The sequence below is a fragment of the Tamandua tetradactyla genome, chromosome 6, assembly GCF_023851605.1.
Source record: "Tamandua tetradactyla isolate mTamTet1 chromosome 6, mTamTet1.pri, whole genome shotgun sequence".
Taxonomy (NCBI): domain Eukaryota; kingdom Metazoa; phylum Chordata; class Mammalia; order Pilosa; family Myrmecophagidae; genus Tamandua; species Tamandua tetradactyla.
Genome location: NC_135332.1, coordinates 159866026 through 159891060, shown reverse-complemented (window position 1 = coordinate 159891060; position 25035 = coordinate 159866026). Strand labels below are relative to the sequence as shown.

Genomic DNA, 25035 nt, shown 5'->3' with positions numbered 1-25035 from the left:
AGAAGGGAATGCAATAATAACAAAACCAAAAGCAGAACAAATAAAACAATTGAATACACAAGCAAACACCCTAAAGCCCATAAAGCTGGAGTCTAGGAGCTGCGAGAGTGAGAGCGGGAGGCTACTCTATGTAGGCATCATTTCTTTTTTTCTTCATCATCCGGAAACATGAGTCATACTGACATTGAACTTGCAAGCTGTGCCACAAAGACAGGCAGTCATAGTCTGGGTCCATGCTAGATTCCTGTTTACTGACTTTGGTCCCAGATATTGGTTTTCTGTCCCTCCTTATCCACGCTGATGAATCTGGAGGAGGACACTGAGTGGAGATGGGAGAGATGGGATCTATTAATAGTGGAGGAGGAGTGTGGGAATTACATTTATTCTCAGGTAAGAGAAGCAAACATTGAATAACTACTCACTGTAACTTGTGAACTAAACCTTAATGCATTTCTGGGTCCTCTGACCTCTTCCCTATACTGTATTTCATTAAACATTTTTAATTATTAAGTGACTGCCATATGTTAATGCCAGAGTCAATTTTAATCAGGTAAAATTTGAAGATTTTACAAGAGTGTGAGACAAATTTATTAGATAAAGTAGGATTTTCAAAGATCACAATAGTGAATCGCATTGGAAACAATAACTGCAAAGAAAAAGTCGGGCTTCTTTGTGGAGGGATAGTTTTATAATCTGTTTAACTCATTGATAACATTAAGTTTATATCCATGTATGTTTATGTACATATAATTTAGATAGCTGTGATCACATTGGACATAAATATCCTCTTTTTTTCACTCAAACTTCTATCTTAACTGTATTCTTATGCCATTAACACACATTCTTTTAAAATGCTGGTTCTAAATATTAAAATGTTGGTTCTAAATATCATGTATAATATGATAATACATTCTGACTTCTTTTAATGTTGATAACCATGCTGAAAAAAAAAAGCGAAAACAAACCCTTTACAACTTCCACTTCAGGACCAAAACCTCCTAACCAACCACCCTGCCAAGTTAACAAGGGAATAGCAATTCTTTAAAAATATTACATATGTTTTAAAAGCTTGATTATATGTCTTCCTTGGAAAGCATTTTCTAAGCAGCATCTCCCACTCAGTTCAGCAGAACATGAGTCTTGTTGGATGAGTGGAGTTATGTGATGTGAAGGCAAATAAGATTGAGAAATTCCAATCCAATCTGGAGAGCCCCTCCTGCCCCGGATTTCTCAGGACTCTAATCACCCTGCGAAGCCATATATTTTGGATCTCAGAAGAGGTGTATGATGCATATGGCTACCATGAAACCTAATTTGGCCATAGACCTTCCTTATGTTTTTATTTTATTTTTTCTGAGGCTAACATCATAGGAAAAAATGCAGAGAAAACTCTTGAAATTTCTTGCCATCTGTGCTTAAACAGGTTACCATCGTAAAATCCCAGTTAGAGCTTAGCTAAATTTAGGGTGAGCATAGGCAGATTGTTCTGAATTAATGGTTTCTCAAAAAAAGGTCTATGGATGAATCTTTCTGAGCCTAAATCAAATTACGAAGGGATTCTGCATGCACTTTGTTTTCCCATGTTGAAAATTTTCTCATCCTAAGATACTGGGAAAAGGGTTTTAACTATTTCTGCTGTCAGAAGTTGCTCTTAAATATAGATTTTTTTTAAAAGAGCAATTTCCTTGGGAAATTTTCAATGCACATAAAAGAGAAAAATGATCCCAATCTGTGCATGCGTGCATTTCTTTTTCTTAAAAGGGAAAATTAGGTTAAGTTGGTTAAATTAAGTAATAAGCCCTAACTAGAGTAGTATCTGAACCAAATTCCCTACATTGTGTATTTTTTTTTTTACAGTGTGAAAGACATCCATCAGTACTTTTTATTAATTTAAATGGACTTAAAATACATACATAACAAAGATCCCTGCCCTCTTGGAATTTATATATGTTAAGATTCTGAACTTAATTCTCAAGCTCTTTTGATGCAATTACTTTTGCCCATGACATGGGTGCTTTCGCGTTGGACCACGTATGTGGGCCACTCGTCAGATCATCTGCCCGAAGAGGGGTGCAGCCCTTCTAAGCAGCTTCCTGTGGTACAGCAGGGAAGAATGCAGTGGTTTGTGAGCCAGTTCCCAGTTTCATGAGGAACTGCTGTTGCAGATGATGGTGCAAGCTGACTTCCCTTCACGTTGGCCACTTTATTTAAAAAAAAAAAACTAACAAAACCTTGCACAGTTTGCAAGTGCTGTGAAGACAATGAGCATTCTCATGGAAATATGTATATACATTCGTTAGAGTCACTATACTGTATATGCTCTTCAGTTTACCAAAGGATTTGCAGTGACGGCTGTGGATTTCTTTTGCAAGAACAGAGAGGCATTAGCTAGCTATATTGGTGGATTGAGTTAACAGTTGATACTAGCTTGTTTCTATTGAAGTAACAGCTTGGGAAACAGGCAAAGCAACATCAATACATAACAATTAAACTACCTTTTATGTACAAATGTTTTTTAGCAAATGCTGGGAAGAAAATCAAAGGCATTCCTACAAATGCCTGCTGACTATTTCTGTTATCAGTGGTAACCTAATTTACATACAAATAAAATGTCAATTCACATCATAACCATCAAGATAAATAGTTGCGTTTATACTTTTCCATGAGCTATTCTTTGGGAACTTAAGTGTTGTGTTTGGCTCTTTGCCCAGGCACCAGTTGAGATATCCTAAGTTTAACAGAGAAGCAAGTAAGGGATGAAGTTCAGCCTGGCCCATGTGCAAATGCACAGAGTGGCCTGTTTAAATCAAGAGTTGTCATTGTGGATTATTTTAATTGTTTTTTTTTTTTTCTTTGAGAGGAAACCTACATATGTGTGGTGAAACGAAGGGTAACATTTCTTAATTAAGTGAATTAATGAAATCGTGATTTTATTCAAATCAGAGTTTTTAATACATTTGCCTCTTACCTATTATGAAAGGAAGATAATCAATTCCTCTTTCCTTTTGATAATCCGTGATGTATATATGCTCCATTTTAGTTACCCCATTTAGTGAAATAGGTGCATGCTTCATTTTTTAAAGACATATTCTAATGTTTCATTTAGACTTCTAGCATAAGTTTCTAAAGGCAAAAAAAAAAAGTTTTGTCATGTTTTTATAAAAATACAATAATGAAATACTTTCCGTAAGATGCATATGGATATATGAGGACTCATTTTGGTAAATATGACTTTATTACTTACAAGAATGTCTCCTCTTACCTAGACTAGTACATTTGAAATGAGATATTTAAAATATAGAGAGCATAGCATGATGAAATAAAAGCCTAATAAAATATATTTAGGCCAGCATCAGAACTCTTTGAAATAAGATATCTAAATAGTGTACATTTTATCTCAGAGAGGCTCGGGTTAGTTCTAGTGTCCAGATGACTATTAATGGGCTTTGTGCTCTGAAGCATATGTTAATAGAAGTGATCATTTTGGATTAATTTGATGTGAATTAATACGAGATTTACTTGATGGGAGTTGTTTGAAGGTGGTGACACTTAAATCTCAACAGGATTTAAGATGTCTAAAAATACCTTTAAAGATTCAGGAACAATCAATTCAGAGAGAGTAAATTAAATAGAAATGGAAAGCAAAGAATAGGATCTGACATTGGGTTTATGAAGTTTAAAGCAGTTTACAGAAAGAGTGGTCTACCATTGAAGTATTGCCCTGGAATCTGAAGAAATAGAAAACATTTGAACTCCTTTAGTAATTTTTGGGTTTGTGAATTGGATAAACAATGTTTTCCTTACATTTTATAGTTCACTTAAGCAATCTGATTTTGATCTGTATATATGGAGTAGACAAGATTCAAGTAAATTTTTTTTCCAAACCAATGAGCAAGCACATATGTTCTCAAAAAAACTGCGCTTTATATGTTACTCATATGGAAGCTATCTAGTTTGGTATAAGCCCAACACTTGACCTTCCTTTTATTTTGCTATCACTTGCTTAATTCTTTAAATTCTTTTAGGGGGACTTTTCATCAAAAGAAACAATTTGCCATTTTTTCTTTCTAATTTTTTTTTAAAAGCTACATGAAATGTGTAATTATGACTCAGTTGTACTCCTAGGTCAGTGATACAAACAAGTATCGAGGGAAAATATCTTTATTAAGAAGAACACCATCATGTCATGATATTTTTCTGCAAATCTTTGATTTCAAGTATTTGAAGGTTCTAATTATCTGTTATATAATGAAAAAAGAACTGCTTCTTAATATAATAAAAATCTTAGCAGGATTTGGAACTGAGATCAAATTACACAATCTTGTTCCCCTAATTTTTTATGATCTTGTGCAGATAGTGTGTGTGTGTTTATGTATGTGTGTGTGTGTGTATGTATATATATGTGATTTCTTATTTATACAAGTTATATTTTTCTTTGATAAAGAGGACTTCCTTATATGTGTTTTCTTTGCTTTTTGAAAAATCTTCCTTCTTTCACATTAATATCGAATGAAAATGAGTCATCTTACTTGATGTGATTGGCAGGTAAATAATCAGTGTACATTTATGAAATGTACACTGGAATGCTGGGGGAAGGACAGCAGGGGTGTTTAGGCCATCCTTAGCTGCTGATGGTTTAATAATTCTATAGTTTTTCAATGAAATTGGACAAAGGTTTACAAAACTTTGGAAAAGTTTCGCCAAAGCCATTAACTAGAACCATTACAGAGTTTAGAGAGGCATGGGGCAACTCAGTATTCCTTTATTCTGATTCCTTCATTCGTGAATAAGGACAGAAGCTCAGAGAAAGGACTTGCTGGACCACAGGTGATTTGAATCAGACCCATGATTGCTGTACCATTCTTCCTCCTGAGGTTTTGATTTTTCACTTTCTTTAGAGTCGAGATACTACACAGAAAATAGAAACTGTCTCTCTTACCTTCATGTAATTTCTCACCTAGCGTAAATAGAACCTAGTTTTCATTGGCAGTGGATGGATGTTGTGATCTCCATTCTCTTTTCAGTTACCAGGTTGGCTGATGATTTCTTTGGTTGAATAATTAATTTTATTTTCTATTTCAAGATTATCCAGAGCAAACACATTTCGTAACTAGACGTTTATGAAATAAAACTAAAGTGTTAAGAGGTTAATTCATGATAACGAGGTAATAATGCAAACCTTTTTTTGCTGTGATGGTACCATCCTGAGAATATAAAGTCTCCAATGAAGAGTTTTTTCTTATATATTTAAGCTTTTTAATCAGTGAGATAAAGTAGTTAACAGAATTATATTTTAAGTTCTATTACTGATTATTCCTCTGCATAAACCTGTCTAAATGATAATGAAATATAGAAATAGTACACGATCATATTGCTTTTTATAATAATAAACTCATTTTCTAAAACTGCAGGAAGGGCTTTTAGATTTAAATGATAATTTAGAAGGAAATATGGTTAATTAAGAGTGGAAATGTATGCTTTTTGCAGATGGAATGCCTTAAATCTCAATAATTAAAATTAATCCACATAAAGCATTTTGGGGAAGCTAAATATATTTTCAAGCCACTTAAGTATCTTGGCACTTGTGAATACGCATTCACAATACATGGGTGGTTTAAGGAGCTTTCAGTGTTCATACAGATCCATCTACATGATGTAAATATGGGATTGCTCACTATTACCCCTCAGAGGTCAGCTTTTTATTTCACAATTAAATAGAAGACTAGAATTAGCAATCTTGAGCTGCATAGCTCTCAATTTTTATAATTCCTCTTCCCCTATTCATTTAGTCTCCATTATTTAAAATGGTTATTTGTAGTGGGTCTATTTTTACCTGGCATTTTGAATGTTTTTTTGTGGTTTGTATGTTGTTATATAGTAGAATGATCAAGTTTAAAACAGAGTTGTCAAAACTGATGACTAATGTTCAGTGATGTGATGATATGTTTTAACTGCTTTAAACTTTTCCATATAAAAGCCATTGCTGATGTCCATTGATTAAGATCTTTTTGACCACTTCTCCCCGATGTAGGTAAGTATTATAGTCATTAGGGTTGAAGAGGTTTGAGAAGTTAAATAATTCCACCAGCATCACAATCTATCATATAAAAATTACCCCTTCTCCTGTAACCATTTATATCATGCTTCTCCTTCTCCTGCTGCTTTATTTAAACCCAGAGAAGGGAAAGGATCTTACTCAAGGTCAGTTGATGATTTTATCAGGTATCTTTCAAGCAGCCCACAGTGCTGGCTTATTAAGATATTTTAATATGTTTACATCATTTAGGAAGGAAAATATATTTTTTTTGCTTTGTTTTGCAGATGTACAGATCAGCTTTCAAAATGTCTTCTGTGTCTTCCGAGCATCTTCTAAGACAATTGCATTAGCCTCCTGCTAGTTGACTAATAGAATTAATAATTGTAAAAAGCACTCTAAAGCCACATGCCTTATGAAGTCAATGCTGGGTATGATTTTACAAGTATGTGATCCATTTTTTTCAAGTGAAAATGTTGGAAAAGTTCTTGGCACACAGTAAAACATCGTGCAATGTGTTATTTGTCTTTGAGATAATAATTTGAGGGTGGCTATAGCCTTATGGTATCTAACTTATGACTTGTTAGGGGAGTTTCTTCCACTTAGAAGTATTGCAAATGTGCTTGTATTTACATAATATGTCACTCTGAAAAATGATGGTGATATAATTCCAGTAAAAATTATATTTTTCTATAACTACTTCAAAGTATAGTCAACGAAATTATTTTTTTAAAAGCAACTAAAAAGAACATTGCCCTGCCCCCCACCCAACAAGAAATAAAACCCAATTGACCTTTCTGATACTTCTTTGAAGTTTCAGGGTTTAACATTCTTTGCAATGTATATTATTAAGGATTCTGTTCAGGCAGGAGTCACCGAGTTATATGCATTCTGAAGGTCTGTTCTTGGGTGGAAGAAAGAACAGAAATTGGGAAAGATGATAAGTTAATTATATCACGTTTTTCGCTCAGGCACTAAAGATGCTGATTGAACATTTTTTAAATTATGACCCATTACATCTCTTCATGGTAACAGTAAATCAGCAAGATCTAAAACTTTTCTTTGTTCTGAAAAACATTAATTTTTTTCAATATTAATATATTTATATCTATTTACTTTTAAGTATTTTATCTTAATTCAGTTCTCCTGCCACTTAGAATGTTGCCATTTTTGTAAATTCCTTGGACACTAATTAATATACGGCTGGAAACCATCACTTCTGATAGAAGGATAATCTCCATGAATTATTTCTTCCTCATTTGTTCATGAAGTCCTCCCTTTTATACAGGATTTTTATCTTTTTACATAAGCTTATTAATTTCATGTTCGTAAGTCGTTATTTATTCCTATTAGGGAGAAAATGGTAAAATGCAATGATATAGTTAGTATTTGTCCAAGGAGGGATTATAATTCAGTAGTTACCAAACATGTTATGTACAATGGAAAAAGCAAACAAACAAACAAACAGGAAATTCTGGAGAGGAAGAGAGAGTTGCCATACCAAGCCAACATACATATTTATATATTCATGTATGTAACTCTGAAATGCATGTATGTAACTCTGAAAACTAGAACATCCTTTTCTGTATGCCAAATTAAAACAGAATGTATTTTTTTGTCACTTAAACTTTTATATTTGAAACCCTAGCCAATTTCTTAAGTGTCCCTTTCTTTTTAGTTTTTTCTTCCTTTTAATTTTTTTCTCTTTGCTATCAATAAAATCGCCCTCCAGTCTTCCACATGTTGTTACAGGTTCCCGATTTGTTTTGCTTTATTTTTTGGGGGGTGCATAGTCCAGGAATCGAACCTGGGTCTCCCGCATGGAAGGCGGGCATTCTAACCACTGACCACTGAACTACCTGTGTACCCTATTTTAATGACTTTTGAAAGAAGAATAGATATCTCTTACAATGCCAACATCAACAAATAAGATGGTGGAATGCGGACATTAAAAAGGAAATTTGCATTTTGTTTTCAAAAGATAGTTACCTCACTTCTTTAATTTTTGGGTGAGGAGGGTAAGGAAAAGAGCAACTTTCCCACAGAGGCCAGGCAGATTTCCTCACCTCACAACCGTTACTTTCGTCAAGAACGTCAGTCTTCCATCCTATAAGTGCATTTTTCTAATTCCAAAAGGGAGATTCTATGGATAGTTTATGAATAACACTGTGGGTGTGTAAGAAGAGCAGTGTACTTTCTTAAAGACCGTGATGCTATTTTTGATATTATTCAACTAAAGCAGATCTTCACCTTGTAAATGATTCCTTATACTCTAACTAGTTCGTTTTCTTTGTTCAATGATTGACATTATAAATATTTTGCCTGACCGGCTTTTCAGAAGCGAAGGTACACTCTTAGGTCCAAAGCTAATGTAGTGCTTTGGCACTTGCAAGAAATTATAGACAAAACAACTAAAACATGCTATTGATGTGAGTTTTCTCAGGACGTTTTGGATAATCGTGGTGTAACTAACTCTGATAAATCTGTCCTTATGACGGAGTTGGCTAATAAAGAAGGCTTGCTTTATTAGTCACAGGTGGATTTTTCCGAGACTTATTTGGGGGTGATGACTTCCACACCCTGGACAGTTTTTCAGTTGGGTGATTAAGGAACAAAGGCGGTGAAATCCAGTACCCAGGGAACTGTTGTCAGTGCATTCCATGATTGAAAGACCCAAACTATGTCTTTCTCTGTATATCCTTAGAAGTCTTGCTCCAGTGGAGAAATTTGTTACACTGTTCTTATTTTGAGTCTCCTCATTAACCTAAAAGGCTCAGCCGAGTTGCACAGAAAGGTGGACCATCAGAAACTGCCAGTATTTTACTATTTTCAGATAGAACATTGACGGTGTCTTATGGTCTGACCTAATATTTACTTCAGTAAACTTCCAGTTTGTTTCTGAGGATGGATCTGGCACCCATCTACCAGGCTGTGCATAGAAATCCTGGGCTCAGGTTTGCCATCCTTCTGGGCAGGGTCTTAGTAAAACCTGACCTGGCCAATATGATGCTTACTGGGTTCTCCTTCGAGCTTGCAGTCAAGCGTCAAATGCAGCTTAAAGAGATTTGTCAGTAGGGCAGAGATGAGACGTGTGTCATCCTTCATTTCCTGAAAGTAATGGGGCAGTTTTCACTCTGTTTATAACCTGCTCTTTCTGTCATTTGGCTATTGAGAATATTTTGGTTGAAACTATTTATATCCTGGTTGCACAGTGTAGCAATATTGAATTCTAATTTTGGTGTTAATATATCCATATGCATAACAAATAAGTAACATGTAATCTGATCATAAGCATGTATATATATTCTATAAACATAGCATGTGCACATATTATATGTAATATATAACATATAAACATATATGCATAAATACGTATGATGTATTTCACTGACTGTAACCAAATAGAGACACTAAGCAAAAAATATAATTGACAGGAAAGATAACTAATGGGAAGAACAAAATTAGTAGTAATATTGATTTTTTCAGTATTCATTAAATCATTCTAAATAATAAATGAACCACCCGTTGTGACGAAAATCATTCTAAATGTAAAGTCTTTATTTTAGTCTTGATTTTTTTCATTTTTTTAAAACAATTTTTCCTAGAGAAATATTTTATTTGTACCTTAATAAACATTGAATTATGTTAAACCATCAAAAAAAGGAATCGAATAAATGAAAACTATTCTCAATGGGATCACGTGTCTGTCATAACCCTATCTCTGCCTATTCTTTTTCTTTTTACAGATATGGTCCGGAAAAAGAACCCCCCTCTGAGAAACGTTGCTAGTGAAGGCGAGGGCCAGACCCTGGAGCCTATAGGTACTGAAACCAAGGTATCTGGAAAGAACAAAGAATTTTCTGCAGATCAGATGTCAGAAACTACGGATCAGAGTGATGCTGCAGAACTAAATAACAAGGAGGAGCAAGATCCATCTTCTAGCAGTAAGAAGGACTTAAAAAGCTCGGTCCTTAGTGAGAAGGCTGGCTTCAATTATGAAAGCCCCAGTAAGGGAGGAAACCTTCCCTCCTTTCTGCATGATGAGGTGACAGAGAGAAATATGTTGGCTTTCTCATCTCCAGCTGCTGGGGGAGTCTGTGAGCCCTTGAAATCTCCTCAAAGAGCAGAGGCCGATGACCCTCCAGATATGGCCTGCACCCCATCAGGGGACTCACTGGAGTCAAAGGAAGATCCTAAGATGTCACCAAAGGCTACGGAGGAAACAGGGCAAGCCCACAGCGGTCAAGCCAATTGTCAAGGCTCAAGCCCAGTTTCGGTGGCTTCAAAAAACCCACAAGTGCCTTCAGATGGGGGTGTGAGACTGAGCAAATCCAAAACTGACTTACTGGTGAATGACAACCCAGACCTGGCACCTCTGTCTCCAGAGCTTCAAGACTTTAAATGCAATATCTGTGGATATGGTTATTATGGCAACGACCCCACAGATCTGATTAAGCACTTCCGAAAGTATCACTTAGGACTGCATAACCGCACCAGGCAGGATGCTGAGCTGGACAGCAAAATCTTGGCCCTTCATAACATGGTGCAGTTCAGCCATTCCAAAGACTTCCAGAAGGTCAACCGTTCTGTGCTTTCTGGCGTGCTGCAGGACATCAATTCTTCAAGGCCTGTTTTATTAAATGGCACCTATGATGTACAGGTTTGTGATTTCTATTGCAATCTCTTTGAACAGAAAAACGTATTAGTAATGAAGTGCGAATTCATATATGAGTATTAGAACTAAGCTTCCAGTACCAGAAGGGGAGCCTGCTAGATCCAGCAGAAGAGACGTGTACACTCTGTTTAATCTGTTTCATCCAAATGGGTGTTCAGAGTTGTCTTTATCTTCTCATCCTGGGAAACAATCCCAACACTTCTGTCAAGTTAGGAGAAAGTCTTTCATGTCAACTAGTAGGCTTCAAATTTCTGGATGTTTTTCATGGCAGTTGTTGGTCCCATGGTCTTCCAAAAATGGCACTAATCTTTCTGGTTCTACATGAAAACGGTTCATGCCTTGATTTAGTTTTAGATTGTAATAAAACCCTTACTGAGGTTCTTGCCTATGTCTTTGATTAGAATTTCTTTTTTGCATGGGCAGGCGCTGGGAATCAAACCCGGTCTCCGGGATGGCAGGCAAGAACTCTGCCACTGAGCCATCGTGGCCCTCCCAGAATTTGATTTTATATTGAGCCAGACACTAAATTTTACTAGATTTGGGTCATATTGAAAATTTCAGAGAGAAACTCCTGAGTGCACAAAGTAATTGCAAATGAAAATTTGGAAATAAAACTTTACGTTGATTGAAGAGAAGACAGTGTGGTAGTAAGGACTAGGAACACCATAATGACCTCGGTACAGAGCTAATACAGCATTCCTTTCTACATTTCAGGAAAATAATAATCCTTTATGGAAGTATTTAGTAATAATTTAGATTTATACTTTTATTAAAACTGGCATACCTTTTTCATCTATTCGTCTGTCTTTAGTTCACAGCATATGTGAGATGAAAAAAAAAAAAACACCCGGTACTATTTTGAGTAGAATGAAAAGTGGAACTGAGTCTTAAGAAATGTATTCATGTAATTTTAGCAATTTTAGCATAATCGAAACTCATGAGAGTATCTTAGTTTCTGTTACAGTCTGTGGATTTTTATAGTAGTATCAGGCTGGGGGAGGGTTCAAAACATGTTAGATTTAATGCTAACCTTCTTTAGGAGTGATTGGAAGAAGGACCAGGGAGCTTGTGAAATCACATCACACTGATTTGACCTACTAAATCCCTTAAAATATCAGTCATTTTTTATCAGCTCAATAGCTTCAGTGCATTTGCTGGGGACTTTGACCTACTGCCAGTTAGGAAATGCAGCCAGAGGGGTTCTAAATAACAGGTAGTGAACATATTTTGCAGTACTTTTAAGAAAAAATCGGAAGAGAAATAGCTAAGTCCTTGAAGTGTCAGATTGGCCATTTTATCACTTTAAGTGGCATGCAAAGAAGAACCTTCATAAAGCCAGTTTCTCCATTGTAAAAGCTCTCTAAAAATCCCATCTTACTTTGTGAATTTCCACAAATAGAATTATTTCTGTGGCGCAGCAAATTAAGCCAGCATAGTTATTATGCATGAGAGCTCTATGCTTTGAACTGCTGCCTTATTAAAGATCATTTCACTGTCTTGTGTCAGATACACTCTGCTGCAAACTGTGATTGGAAAGCAAATACGTGTTTTAGATAAAAGGGTTAGAAGTGAATAATGTCAGTATGTGAAACGGTGTTTTATAATTAGCAAGTCATATGATGTTAATACCTGGATTTCCGGCAGTAGTTTCAGAACTTGCTCACTCTGTGGGACAGCAGCTGAGGGAAGCTCATCGAGGATGTCAGAAAGGCTCTAAAACAAAGATTACTTGAGGCCTGCATTTTGGAAGATTTCAGATTTTTTAAACACACTTCCATTTCCCCCAAACAGTTATTTGTTAGGTTCTTAGTTATTTATAGTAGAGTTTATGTTTGCGTAGAACGAGCTGGACACTTTTTCCTGGGCAGTGATTTTGGAAATGAAACAGATGTGGGAGCTATCTGAGTTTGAACTAATAGAACTCGAAATAAAACAGCTGATCTTAGACTCTGTTGCCTACTAAATCCTTGCAGCAGCGCACGGCGAAGGAAAAGGAAAGTGGCAGGAAACAGCATATGCAGGAAGATAATCTTAAGACCAGTTTTTTTTTTTCAAAAAGAAATAAAACTGCTAAAAATGGAGAAAAGCAATATGTGGAAAAAGTGAGGGATTATTTCAGAGAAACAATTGAATTTAGAAACAAGCCTTAAGAGAGTTAACTTTCTTCAGTTTATGAAGGGAACAGTAAATACATTTTTGGGCCAAATGCTAATCTTGAGCATTTCGCATTTGTACCAGATGCTGATGTGGAATCATGTCTGAAGATAAGTCATTTACTAATATTTTTATGCTGAAATAAATATCGAACAGCTCCCCTATATGCGTAAGCTGAATAAGAGGACATCTGAAATTCTCCCTTTTTGCCCGCACGTGTTTGTGTTGCTGAAATGCCATACGAGAGATTTTTTCCCTTGGCACTTGAGTTTTTTGGAGACTAAAAGCTGTGGGAGATAAAATGCCGACTCGAGAATTCCTTTAATGCACTTTTTGTCAGAAATTTATAGTAAGTTAATGGCTTGGGTATATTCTGATAAAAAGATATTGGTAAATACAAGTAGTGCAGACAAAGAATGATTCCATTGCAGGAATAATTTATATAAATCTGTAATTTAAACTAATTGAAGTAATAGATGAACAATCCATTAATCACTTTCAGTTAAAGATTTTTTTTTTTTTAACATTCGGGACAGTTGGTGGTTAGTGACAGATTTATGACATTTGAGGCCAAGAAAATAAGAACAGAAGGAGAGGACTTCAAGAACTCTGTGGCTTTGACATATATTTTGATTTGACATGGGCGATTTTAAATAATTTGAACCGACTTGACTGCAAATGGGAAATATATAGTTGGGAAAAGAAATAACTTAAACAGATTCTAAGATTTCCAGTTCCAAGTTCAGATTATTGTCAGCTATTTGACATGTATTTGCAGGGAAATAATTGAATTGTAAGCCTATTTGAACTGACAGTATCCACTTCTAGTGAAAATTATTTAACAATTAGCTTCATCAAAAGAATAAAAAAATTGTAGAAATGGCATCGAACAACATTGTTTCTTGGTGCTGCATACTAGATAGAGCCCGCAGCACTATAATGAAGGTCATTTTAAATAGCCATCATAAAATCAAGGCTGTCTTTTCTAAGTAAGTCTGAGATTCACCTCCTAACACCTGGATGTCACATGCCTACCTCTGAAATCGGGAGACATGTCTGTTTTTCACCAAGAAAAACAACAAAAGATACAATGGCCAGCTCACAGCTAATTGATTCGACTCGGAATTTAAGTTTCCCAAATGTTGGTTCTCCCTGCATGTTTTATCATCTATTATGTCTGAACTTTCAAAAATAATGGAAGTGGCATGATTGGTAGGCCCTTCATGTAATTTTTACTGCATGTCTGAAGGCTTTGAGGCTCACGTATAGACCAATAATAGGACAAGAGATTAGTTCTTCAAAAAGTAATTATAGCGTCTTTCTTTTTAATCAGCTTTATTATGCTTATATTTAAACCATTGCTGAAGGGAGGCCTGCATTGTTAAATGCGGACTTTGCCATTTCATTAGGACTTAATGTGCTGCGCATTGGGGCGTTTGTATCATCTTTACAGGGGAGCTCTTAGCCCTCAGATCAGGTCATAAAAGTAGGAGTCCTGTCAACTTGTACTTCCCATGGGAAAGGGTTTAAGCCTTCTCATGTTTACAAATGCTCACAGTGTGCACAGTGCCTTTCCATATTGGCCATCGTTGTCTGTTATTCTGTAATTTATTCAGGACTCTGAGAAGGTAGCTATTGGATTCCATCTATTAAATTCATGCTGGGCCTTGAAGAAGTTGTGAGGTTAAGAGAAGAATCTCACTATTAACTTGACTCAACTCTAAAAACCATCTTTGTGCTTGAGCTAGGAGTGCTTTTCTGTTTTGTAAATATTTTCATGTGAGTTGTACTCTATGCCATGTTCGAAACAAGAAGAACAGATTTTAGAGATAGGAAGTCATCCTTTGTATTGGTATTTGCATGAGCTTTATAGATCCTTGACAAATAGAGCCTTGACAAAGACCAGTTCATTCATTTGAACAGGGAATTACAGGTGGGTTTGAAAAAAACTCAGGAGACATTAATCTCTTTTGAATTTTCTTGAATTTTTCTCCCAAATATTTCTTTATTTTGCCCTGGAGTTTTCTTTGATTCGCAGTTGGAGAAAAGTTGTAGATCCTAGCGGATTCCTTTTCTTTGTTTTCCTGAGTTGAGGATGATTGCACTTAAGAAAAACTGAGAATAGAACTTTAATCAATTCCGACTGCCCAGAGAATACAGAATGTTTGGCATATGAATGCATCCTTATTTTCTGGACTGTGTTTTCTTTAACAAATAATAAAGTGTGCTAAATAAAACATATGCTTACCTCAAGGCTTTAGCAAAGCAAAGTTCTGGCATTTTCCTGGTTATTTTCATCAAAGTACATGGCAGAGCTGGATAATGTTGCTACCCCAGTAGAGCAAAGAAGTTTGACCATCTTCACTAATCCCTTTACCTGCATGACCGTTACAGCTCTACTTTGCTTTGTTCCAGGAGGATCAGTATGATAAATGTCAATCCCTCTTTGATTTTCAGTTTATGTGCTATCAGGTAAAGCACATATTATCACTTTCTTGATTATCATTTCAGTGTTCAGAAGAAGAAATGCTGGTTATTAATCTGATCACATTTGGCATTAGTCAAAACCTAGTAAAAGTTTTAGCTCTCAAATGGCTTGCTCTGCTGACCATAGCAAGTTAGCAGATTATCTAGTTCTTTTTATTTCTCAGCTCTTTGTAATTGCAGCATATATGGAGCTACCGGAAACACAACATGTAAGTAGTGCCCCTGGCTGAGTAAATTGGGAGTCAGAGAGGGTTCCTTTTCATTTCTGATTTCCTTCACAGAGCCTGGATCCCCAAATCATTAGATCCTGGACCTATAATTCTAAGTGTCATTCTTCATAATATGAGTCTAAATTTTGAAGTAAGTGTTAGGCATTTCCAGAATATCAGAAAAATCCTGGTATAATTTTAGTTGAAGGTCAAATGTAAAATTTATTTGCCTGCATTATTTTTAATGTGATCAATACATCTTTGCTTATTAATTTTCATAATAAAAAATTGCACATATCCTCTACTTTTTCCAATTTCGGATTTATTCCTAATAATGGTTAAGGTTTATTCAGTGTATCTTATGTGCGTATGTGGATCTAAAGTCTTCACATATATTAATTAAAAATCTGCATAATAAAAAAAAAACCTTGAAGTCGACACTATTCATATGTCTATTTAAAAAATGAGGAAACTGAAGCGTAGAAGGATTGAAGTGACCTGCCCGAGCTCACTGAATTGTGTTAAATGGAGGAAATGGATGTAAACCAAACCATGCTACGTAGGCTGCAGAAACCTCTCTGAACAGCCACCAGGATCCATAGCTTTCCTAAATTTAAGACTGGGTTTACTGCAAATAGAGAAAGCAATGCAGGCCACTTGCACGTAAGGGAGGAGGTGCAAAGGTTAGCAGCACTGGGCTGTTTAATGCAGACTGTGAAGCACATTGAATTTGGGGGACTTTTAATGATTTCTTTGAAATTCTCTGTTATCTAATTCATGTAGTATAATACTGCCTTGTTTGAATTTAATGGACTGATCAGTTAAATTATTGAAAAGTACTAATTGGGCTTATTTGCCTGTTTTAAAAATTATGGTGATTCATTTTCACTGGTACTTTTGCTTCAGAAACTAGTTCTAGTAGAGTGAGTAATTTAATCAATTAGGGATATGTTCTATATCCAATTTAAGAGGCATTTGATACAAGCGTTCCATGCAATTCATACTTTAGAGGACTTTGTTTTAGGAATTTATGATTTAATAGTCTAGTTACTAAGCACAATCTAGGTTGCTTTTTCCTATGAGCATTGAAGATGAAGGGGTTGCATCTAGCATCCATTTATGATCTCCAGGGCTGTGTAATTAAAGTTTTGTTCTTTGCCCATGAGTAAGTGCAGTAATGGGTGTGGAGACAGAGAACTATGTCTATTTTAATAATTTGAGGCTACTGTCTGATTTCACTGGCTTCTTACAGTGAAGGATGTGTGGGTACAATGAGGATTTTGAGGAATTCAGAAATACCCTACTGGACTAGAACTGAAGATGTAAGACTCAGGAATGCCTGAATTCTTTCAAGTGTCCGGTACCATATTTGAAAATCTTACAGTAAATCACAATTTGCTCTAAGATCTGTTTTTCTAGCCAATGGATGGCTGGCACCTCAAAGTGTTAAACTGAAGTTGCTGAATCTTCCCCCAAACAATTATTTTTGCCTCCTTTCTTCAACTACTATTTTCAAGTCAATCAGGCTGGAGATCTCAGTTAACCCACATTTCTTTCTGATATTTATCTCTCCCCTGTAGTTGAGTAGTTTGTCCCATTCTTCCTCCTTTATTCTTTAACTGCCTACTTTGTAACTGGTCCCCCCACCCCACCCCTCTTCTCTTCTTTTCCTGTATCCTTTCTCTTCTCTTCCCTTTTCTTCTCACCTCCTCTTTCTTTTGCTCCCTTTTTCTCCTTTCCTTCTTGTCTGTTTTTTAAAATTCTTCCTTCCTCCTCTTCTACCCTCCACTCTCTCTTCTACCCCTTCCTCCTTCCCCTTTTTGTTCCTCCCACCCTCTTCTTTCCCTCCCAGCCTATCTTCCTTTCTTCCCTCTTTCCTTCCTTCCTTCTACTTGTCTTTTGTTTACAATTCTACTTGTAGATTAGTTTTCCTATATTTTATAGGAAGTGTAGGTCAACTTTCCTCCTATAACAATATATCATTTAAGTATAGTGATATAATTTTACTTTTATAATTAAATAGCACTCTAATCGGACATTCCTTTTCAAAATTATTTTTCACTTTTCTTCTAGAAGGAATAATAGAATAAGGCTTGCCCACATAGAGTCCTTATTGCCTAGCAGATACCATTATGCAGCAGATTCCATTTGGAGAGTTGCTAACAACCCATTGACCTCAATATTTCCTGAGAACAACTTGCATTGTTTCACCTTCATATGTATTTCTCTCATTTTATTTCCTCCACCTGAAATGCTATTCCATGTTCATCTCCTTTGAGGTTCATCTCAAACACCAGCTCATCCACCCCCAGCTCAGTTGTCACCTCTTCTGGAAGTCACTTCTGACCTTGTCAGTTATGAAGAAATCACCGTTCTTCTGTGATTTCATGGGTGCTCGTGCATCTCGCAGTGGACACATCACAGTGGTGTTGTCATCTATTAACTTGTAATTCTTGTGCACTAAGCCATAGACATGGTAGGGTTTGGGGCTGTGTTGCTTCTCCTTCTATCCCCAGGGAATGGCACATAAGAGGCATGAATCAAGCACCCTCTCCTGGGGGAATGATGTTCTGCATGCTCAGTGATTACCCTCTCTGTTTTCCCATTAGGATACTCTTTAGAACACACGTGAAATTCTTAGGTATCTGCATTGGGAGCCAGTGGTGACAGCGGGTCGGACACAGAAGACAAGTGTTGTGGATAATACACTCAGCTTTTTACTCCACTTGCACTGCATTTGATGTTTCGTTTTGTGTATTTTCCCTATAGGAGTCTGTGTTCCAAATTATTGAGATGGACTTTAGGATTTATTGTTATTTTATCAGCTCAAATACCAGATAACCATAGGGAAATTATTTGACATTATGCTACATAAAAGGAGAAAACTTATCCTGGGTAGAGTATGCCTTACTGTAATCCCAAAAATGAGCTATAAGATACCCTTATAACTGTTTTTGTTGCTATCGATTATAGTACTTGAAAATTAATCGCATTTGAGGAAAAGTTTGTGTTTAGTTCAGACAACTCTTTTTTTGTTATGTTGAAAATAAGTACATGCACTTAAGTTTCATTTTAAGAAGTCTAAGGCTTTGTAAAAATATTTTCCTTTGACGTGTGCTTTTAGATATTATTCTTTTTATTTTGTGCTCGTTGTTAATTAGGAGGGAGGGAACGAATTCAGGTTAAAGACCTTGGAAAGAAGCCAACACTTATATTTTTGACCTCTGCATTAAAACAGTCTATGAATATATATGTAAATAAATTAGAAGTGAAAGCTTTGGAAAATACTCTATGAATGGAATAGTATTTAAAGATAAAAATAGGATTGAGATAAAAATAGGATTAAGAAGCATCATTAGCCCTCAGTCAGTGAAAAACAATTTAAAATCTATTCTTTTTCGTAACTTCCCTGGTATGGTGGGTATTATTATAATATAATTATATATCCTCTCAGAATATGATTCCAGTTCACAAGTGGATAATAGTTCCACAGTCATTTGCTTTTGGGAGAAACATGCATTTTGTGCTTTTTTTGAAGGAGCCCATATGTGTGGGTCAAGCCTCTGATAATGGAGCCATGGATTACTGTTGCTTTCTTATCCCGGATAACTTGGTGGCCTGGCTGGGAAATTCACATCTATGTTCACATCTCCCTTAATGAGTTCATTTACTCATTCAACCAAAATGTATTGAGGCCGTGCTTATTTCAAAAGCTTAATAAGATACTCTTCCTGTAGTCAAAAAAAGAATATAAAGCATTCACTTAGTAACAGAGGAATGAGCCTTCTCCTTTACGACTAAGATTGCTGGGAGTGTCAGGTTTATGAGTTTCTGTCACTAGTTTCTCTCTATTTTGTCTATTCATCCCGCTGGCAGGAGAAATTCACAGTTCATTTTATTTTAAATAATGATCCCATCCATGTGAATGGAACCGTAGATCCAGTATGGTAACACTAGCCACATGTGACTAAGTTAATTAATTAAGACTAAATTAAGAAAATAATAAGAAATCACTTATATAAAATTCAATTTTAAAAAAGCCTCTTCCATCACATTAGCCCTGTTTCAAGGGCTCAATATCCGCATGTGGCTGGTGGCAACTGTATTGGACTGGGCACACTGTACATCATTTTCCTTCATGCACGAAGTTCCATTGGACAGCACAATTCTACAGTTTGCACATCACTTTCCAAAACATTTCCTCTCTTGATCCACACTAATCCTATGAAAGGCAAAGTGTACTATATGTATATATATATATATTTATTAATTAAAAGATTAACTAACACAACATTTAGAAATCAATTTTCTAAATTGGATTTAGATCTTAATTTGGATCTTAAAATGTAAGTATCTCAAGGGCAGAGATGTGGTCTAGATTGTTTACTGGCATATATCTAATAGTTATCACAGAGCCTGGCACAAGCTATATACTCGGTAGCTACTAATTGGGATGAATAAATAGACGTAATTTTTGACCTAAGTAGAATTTGTGGCTAATGTAATTTGAAATGCATGGAAATCCATTTCAAAGAAACTACTGAATTAATGGGTTATAATTAAAGTTCTGGTTAACAAATAGAGAAAGATTGAAAGCTGTACTCTTTATTTGGCTTCTGATCTCTTTTTATTGTAGTCAGAGCCAGGGAGGGATAAATTTTTCTACTCTTTGTTGGATTCAACCACTTGAAAACTTTGAAATAATTCTTTGAATGTGAGACCTTGTTTCCTGGCAATGAATCCTTAAAAATGTTCCTGCAAGCACTTATTTTGCAAAACAGTTCTTGCAGTGTGTTTGCGTTTAGCCTAGAAAAGAATCATTTCAAATTAATGTTTGTGGGTCTAGGAAATAAAATGAATATGGTCAATAGTCATATATACTAGCACTTAAAAGAGGACATTATGTTTTGTTTTACAATGATGTTTAATGAAACATTGTTATATTTTACTATGACTTAAGTGTACATCTGTTTTGGTAGAAAGTATAAATTGCCACAACTTTAGCCTTTACATCTTTTTGAAAGAGATGAGGACTAGAATACTGACATCCTATAAATATCAGCAAGATTAGGCAAATTCACAAAATTAGCTTATATAAGAAAGCTAATTTATTAATAATAAATATTATATTCATTATAAATAATATATATAATGCTTTTATGACTTATTGCTATTTACCGAGAAGGTAAATAGATAATACAAAGAAGCGTCAATATATGATTCTTGCCGTGAGATGAGATCTTGGTGTTTTTTTTTGTGTGTGTGTGTGTAGTTTTTAAAGAGTGGTCAGCAGTAAGTAATTTTCAGTCAGTCTTCTGCATAATTGAAGTATATAACCTAAATTCATCTTAAATAATATAGTTGGGTCATTTTCCATGGGTTAAAAATACAACTTTGAGCCACTTTGACACCATCAACTTAAAAGATCTAACACAATTTCCATAGTTGATGAGTAAGTCCTAAACCAAAAGCCTTTGCTGGCTGTTTTTAATAAAATGCCTCTTTTCTTTCATGGTTTCTTCACATGATGGTGGTCATTCAAAGCCTGGATTTTCTGACCCTAAGATCGTTGCCAAAAAAAAAAAAGATTATTGTCAAATACTGGAAGGGATATTGTGATGCTTAGTAATAAATTTATTTTAAAGTTATACGTGGAGGGACTTCCTAAGAATCTTTGCACTTTTTGTTCAGCCCTTTCTAAGTGAACATGGAGCATGAGGTGTGAAGATTGCAAAATCAAAGAAATAGTGATGATGTGCCATGGTCTCTCCTGAGAACCCCTGTTCTACAAGCACGAGTACAAAACATTTTATTTTAGGGACCCTCAGCAGCTCTGAAGCAGTGTCGTAGCTAAAACAAAGCAGATTTCCATCGCTAGATTTTGCCCACTTGCTTTCTCTGTCTACAATAGTGAAGAATGGGATGCTTTGGAATCTGTCACTTTTTTTTTAGTTTAAATAAGTTCTTGAAGAAAATACCCGAGTTGAACGCATTTAAATGTTTTGTTTTTTGAAAATACGTTTTCTTTTCATCTCTGATAAATTGAGAAGTACATGCAGAAACGTTGTTATAGTACATTTCAATGCAAATTCTAGTTGCTTTAGTCACTTAAATGCTAGGTTAGAAAGGTGAACAAACCGGATCCTTGAGCTGTCTGGCTTTGAGGTCTCTCATGCCATTGATTGATTGTCAGAATCATTGCCAAAGAGGGTGCCCCATTCCTAAGTTTCTGATTAGATGGTGCTCTGCTTTTGACATCAAAATCTGTGTGCTTGGCCTTATGATACAGACAGTGTCTAAAGTGCAGCGTTATTATCCTTCAAAGTTTGTGGAAGACCTTCATAAATTATCTTAATCCACAGTTGATGTTGAGTTGTTTGTGTTAATGTGCATTTCTTAGACCTGAAATACTGGAGATAAATTTAGAAGTTGCCCCAGTACAGGAAGCTGTTGGCCAGAAAGGTTACGTTACATGGCCAAGGTCACACCTCTCTTTAAGTGGCAGAGTGAAGCCTAGCATCTCAGACCTGTACAATAGCAATGCCAACATATCTCTCAATGTGCTAGAGAAATATTGCTTGCATTTTAAGTAGGGTCTTTTAAATGATTTTGAAATGCCTGAGTCTCTTCTTATGGAGTGAGTTGGAAATGAGCAGTGATCACACGTGTCATTTTTGAGCAGCTGTTGAAGAGGCAGAAGATGATTATGCCACTTGCTTAATGTAATACATCTGGTTGCTAGAAAAATTCAAAAAATCTCTGAGTCTTGGGAGAGGAAATTGCTCCCTCTTTGGAGCATTTCAGTAAAAAACTCTGTATAAACCATGAATTCCGGCTGCTCACTGGAGGCACTTGGTTGAGCATTGAGGTTGAGGGGCATCCAGAGACAAGAGGCAGGGTATGATATGAAGTGTCCTTTAAAGGCCTTCCTAGCCCGTTACTGTGTAATTTCATAGTTTGGGAAAGAAAGCAGAGCTGAGGTGATTTTACTTGGTCTTTGAACATCTCCATGATCCACGCGTGGGTTTTCTGCTGTGAGACAGAGCTTTGATTCAATAAAGACCATGAAAGATTTCTGTCTTTTCGTTTGTTTGTTCTGGATTGGGAAACATTTTAAATCACCAGGATCCTTGCCCACTCCATTCATTTTATTTTTAGTTAATTGAGATTGCTAGAGCTTCAATTATAAACCATTTTGCTTGGTCATATTAGCACCTTTATTTTACCCAAAAGACAAACCTCATCTCTGCCTATAGCCTCATTGCTGTTAGGAAGGGATCAGAAGATTTCCTTGGAGAATGTCTGCATTGGGTAATCTCTGAGCAGCTGCCTCTGGTTTTGTCAGCAACCCTTAAACTTTGTGAAAAGAGATCCCATGTGATTTGGATGTTTCCACAGGAATGTGATTTGAAGGAGACGGTAGTATACCCTACACAGTTGAAAATTATTTTCTTAGTCTTTTAAAAGTATTTATTATTAAATCTCTTGAATTAGTTATAGTGCTTTCACTTCTTATTTTCATCTGTTACGTTGACCTAAAGTGTTTGGCATAATGAGCCTCTCACGGAGTAGCTACTGAGAAATGAAGAGTGAATTTATTCTGCTCTGATTATTCAAGTGATTTTATAAAAAGCAGGAGGGCTATAATATTTTTTGATGTGGAATACTTAGCAGGTTTCCCCCAGCCCCCACTGAGTGTCGATTGAATTAATGACACGTTTTGAAGTAACGTCCATCTCTTCTACACCAGGTCACTTCAGGTGGAACGTTCATTGGCATCGGACGAAAAACACCAGATTGCCAAGGAAACACCAAGTACTTCCGCTGTAAATTCTGCAATTTCACTTATATGGGCAACTCATCAACTGAACTAGAACAACACTTTCTTCAGACTCACCCGAACAAAATAAAAGCTTCTCTCCCCTCCTCTGAGGGTGTGAAACCTTCAGAGAAAAACTCTAACAAATCCATCCCCACTCTTCGATCCAGTGATTCTGGAGACTTGGGCAAGTGGCAGGACAAGATCACAGTCAAGGCGGGAGATGATACTCCTGTTGGCTACTCGGTGCCCATCAAGCCCCTTGATTCCTCGAGACAAAATGGTACCGATGCCACCAGCTACTACTGGTGTAAATTTTGTAGTTTCAGTTGTGAGTCATCTAGCTCACTTAAACTGCTAGAACATTATGGGAAGCAGCATGGAGGAGCGCTGTCAGGCGGCCTTAATCCAGAAATGAATGATAAGCTTTCCAGGGGCTCTGTCATTAATCAGAATGATTTAGCCAAAAGTGCAGAAGGAGAGCCAATGACCAAGACAGAGAAGGGCTCTAGTGGGACTAAAAAGAAGGACTTCTCCAGCAAGGCAGCAGAGGACAATATGGTAACAAGCTACAATTGTCAGTTCTGTGACTTTAGATATTCCAAAAGCCATGGCCCTGATGTAATTATCGTGGGGCCACTTCTCCGTCATTATCAACAGCTCCATAACATTCACAAGTGCACCATTAAACACTGTCCATTCTGTCCCAGAGGCCTTTGCAGCCCAGAAAAGCACCTTGGAGAAATTACTTATCCGTTTGCTTGTAGAAAAAGTAATTGTTCCCACTGTGCGCTCTTGCTTTTGCACTTGTCTCCTGGAACGGCCGGAAGCTCAAGAGTCAAACACCAGTGCCATCAATGCTCATTCTCCACTCCTGATGTGGATGTGCTCCTCTTTCATTATGAGAGTGTGCATGAGTCCCAAGCATCGGATGTCAAACAAGAAGCAAATCATCTGCAAAGCTCAGATGGGCAGCAGGCTGTCAAGGAGAGCAAAGAACACTCATGTACCAAATGTGATTTTATTACCCAGGTGGAAGAAGAGATTTCTCGACACTACAGGTGAGCCAAGTGGGGGTGAATATCAGGAAAATGAAATGGAAGTAGAAGGAATCCTGAGGGATGATCCAAGAATTGTTGGTAGTGATTCTTCCCAATCGAGGGAGTGGGAAGACAAGGTGACATCAAAGATGAGTAATAAAATTGCAGACCACGTATTTTTAGATGTTACAACCAGGGGTTTTAATTTGGCTCCTTGTTTCAGGCCATTTACTCTTAGGTTTCATACCTGTTCTATGCCATTTACTGAATGGATTTAAAAATTCTCAGTATTGCTGATGAGCTTACCCATTAACCTCAATCCATTTATTTGTCCATGCTAAGTATGACTCTGTGTCCCATAATTTTTGATGCAGCTGCTCCCAAATCAAAGGTGCCACTATAATATGTTCTAGTCTCTGCTCCACCTGAGAAACAGTCTGCCTGAGTACACATTGTTCATTTTTCTTTTAAAATGAGATTGGATGGTCTTCCAGTTTGAAACATTGCACCTCATTGTTTGACATCCAAATGGTAATATGAAGGTGAGTATTCTGTAATATGTGTGATTTTGGATTCCTGCACAGCCACTCCTCTGAGCAGGTAAAACACTTAAGCTA

At 36.3% G+C, this 25035-nt stretch overlaps 1 protein-coding gene across 8 annotated transcripts in view; it reads left to right on the top strand.

Moving 5' to 3' along the window:
- TRPS1 (transcriptional repressor GATA binding 1) overlaps window positions 1-25035 on the top strand; it is a 236890-nt gene that overhangs the window by 36202 nt on the left and 175653 nt on the right. For 4 of the 8 annotated variants that reach the window (XM_077167510.1, XM_077167512.1, XM_077167513.1 and 1 more), the window contains exons 2-4: window positions 6322-6479; window positions 9781-10694; window positions 23310-24439. In XM_077167510.1, coding sequence (XP_077023625.1) covers window positions 6443-6479; window positions 9781-10694; window positions 23310-24439 — 2081 coding nt within the window. In that variant the 5' untranslated portion in view covers window positions 6322-6442. The remainder of the gene's footprint in view (window positions 1-6321; window positions 6480-9780; window positions 10695-23309; window positions 24440-25035) is intronic. The other 4 variants (XM_077167515.1, XM_077167514.1, XM_077167517.1 and 1 more) reach the window with 1 other exon arrangement.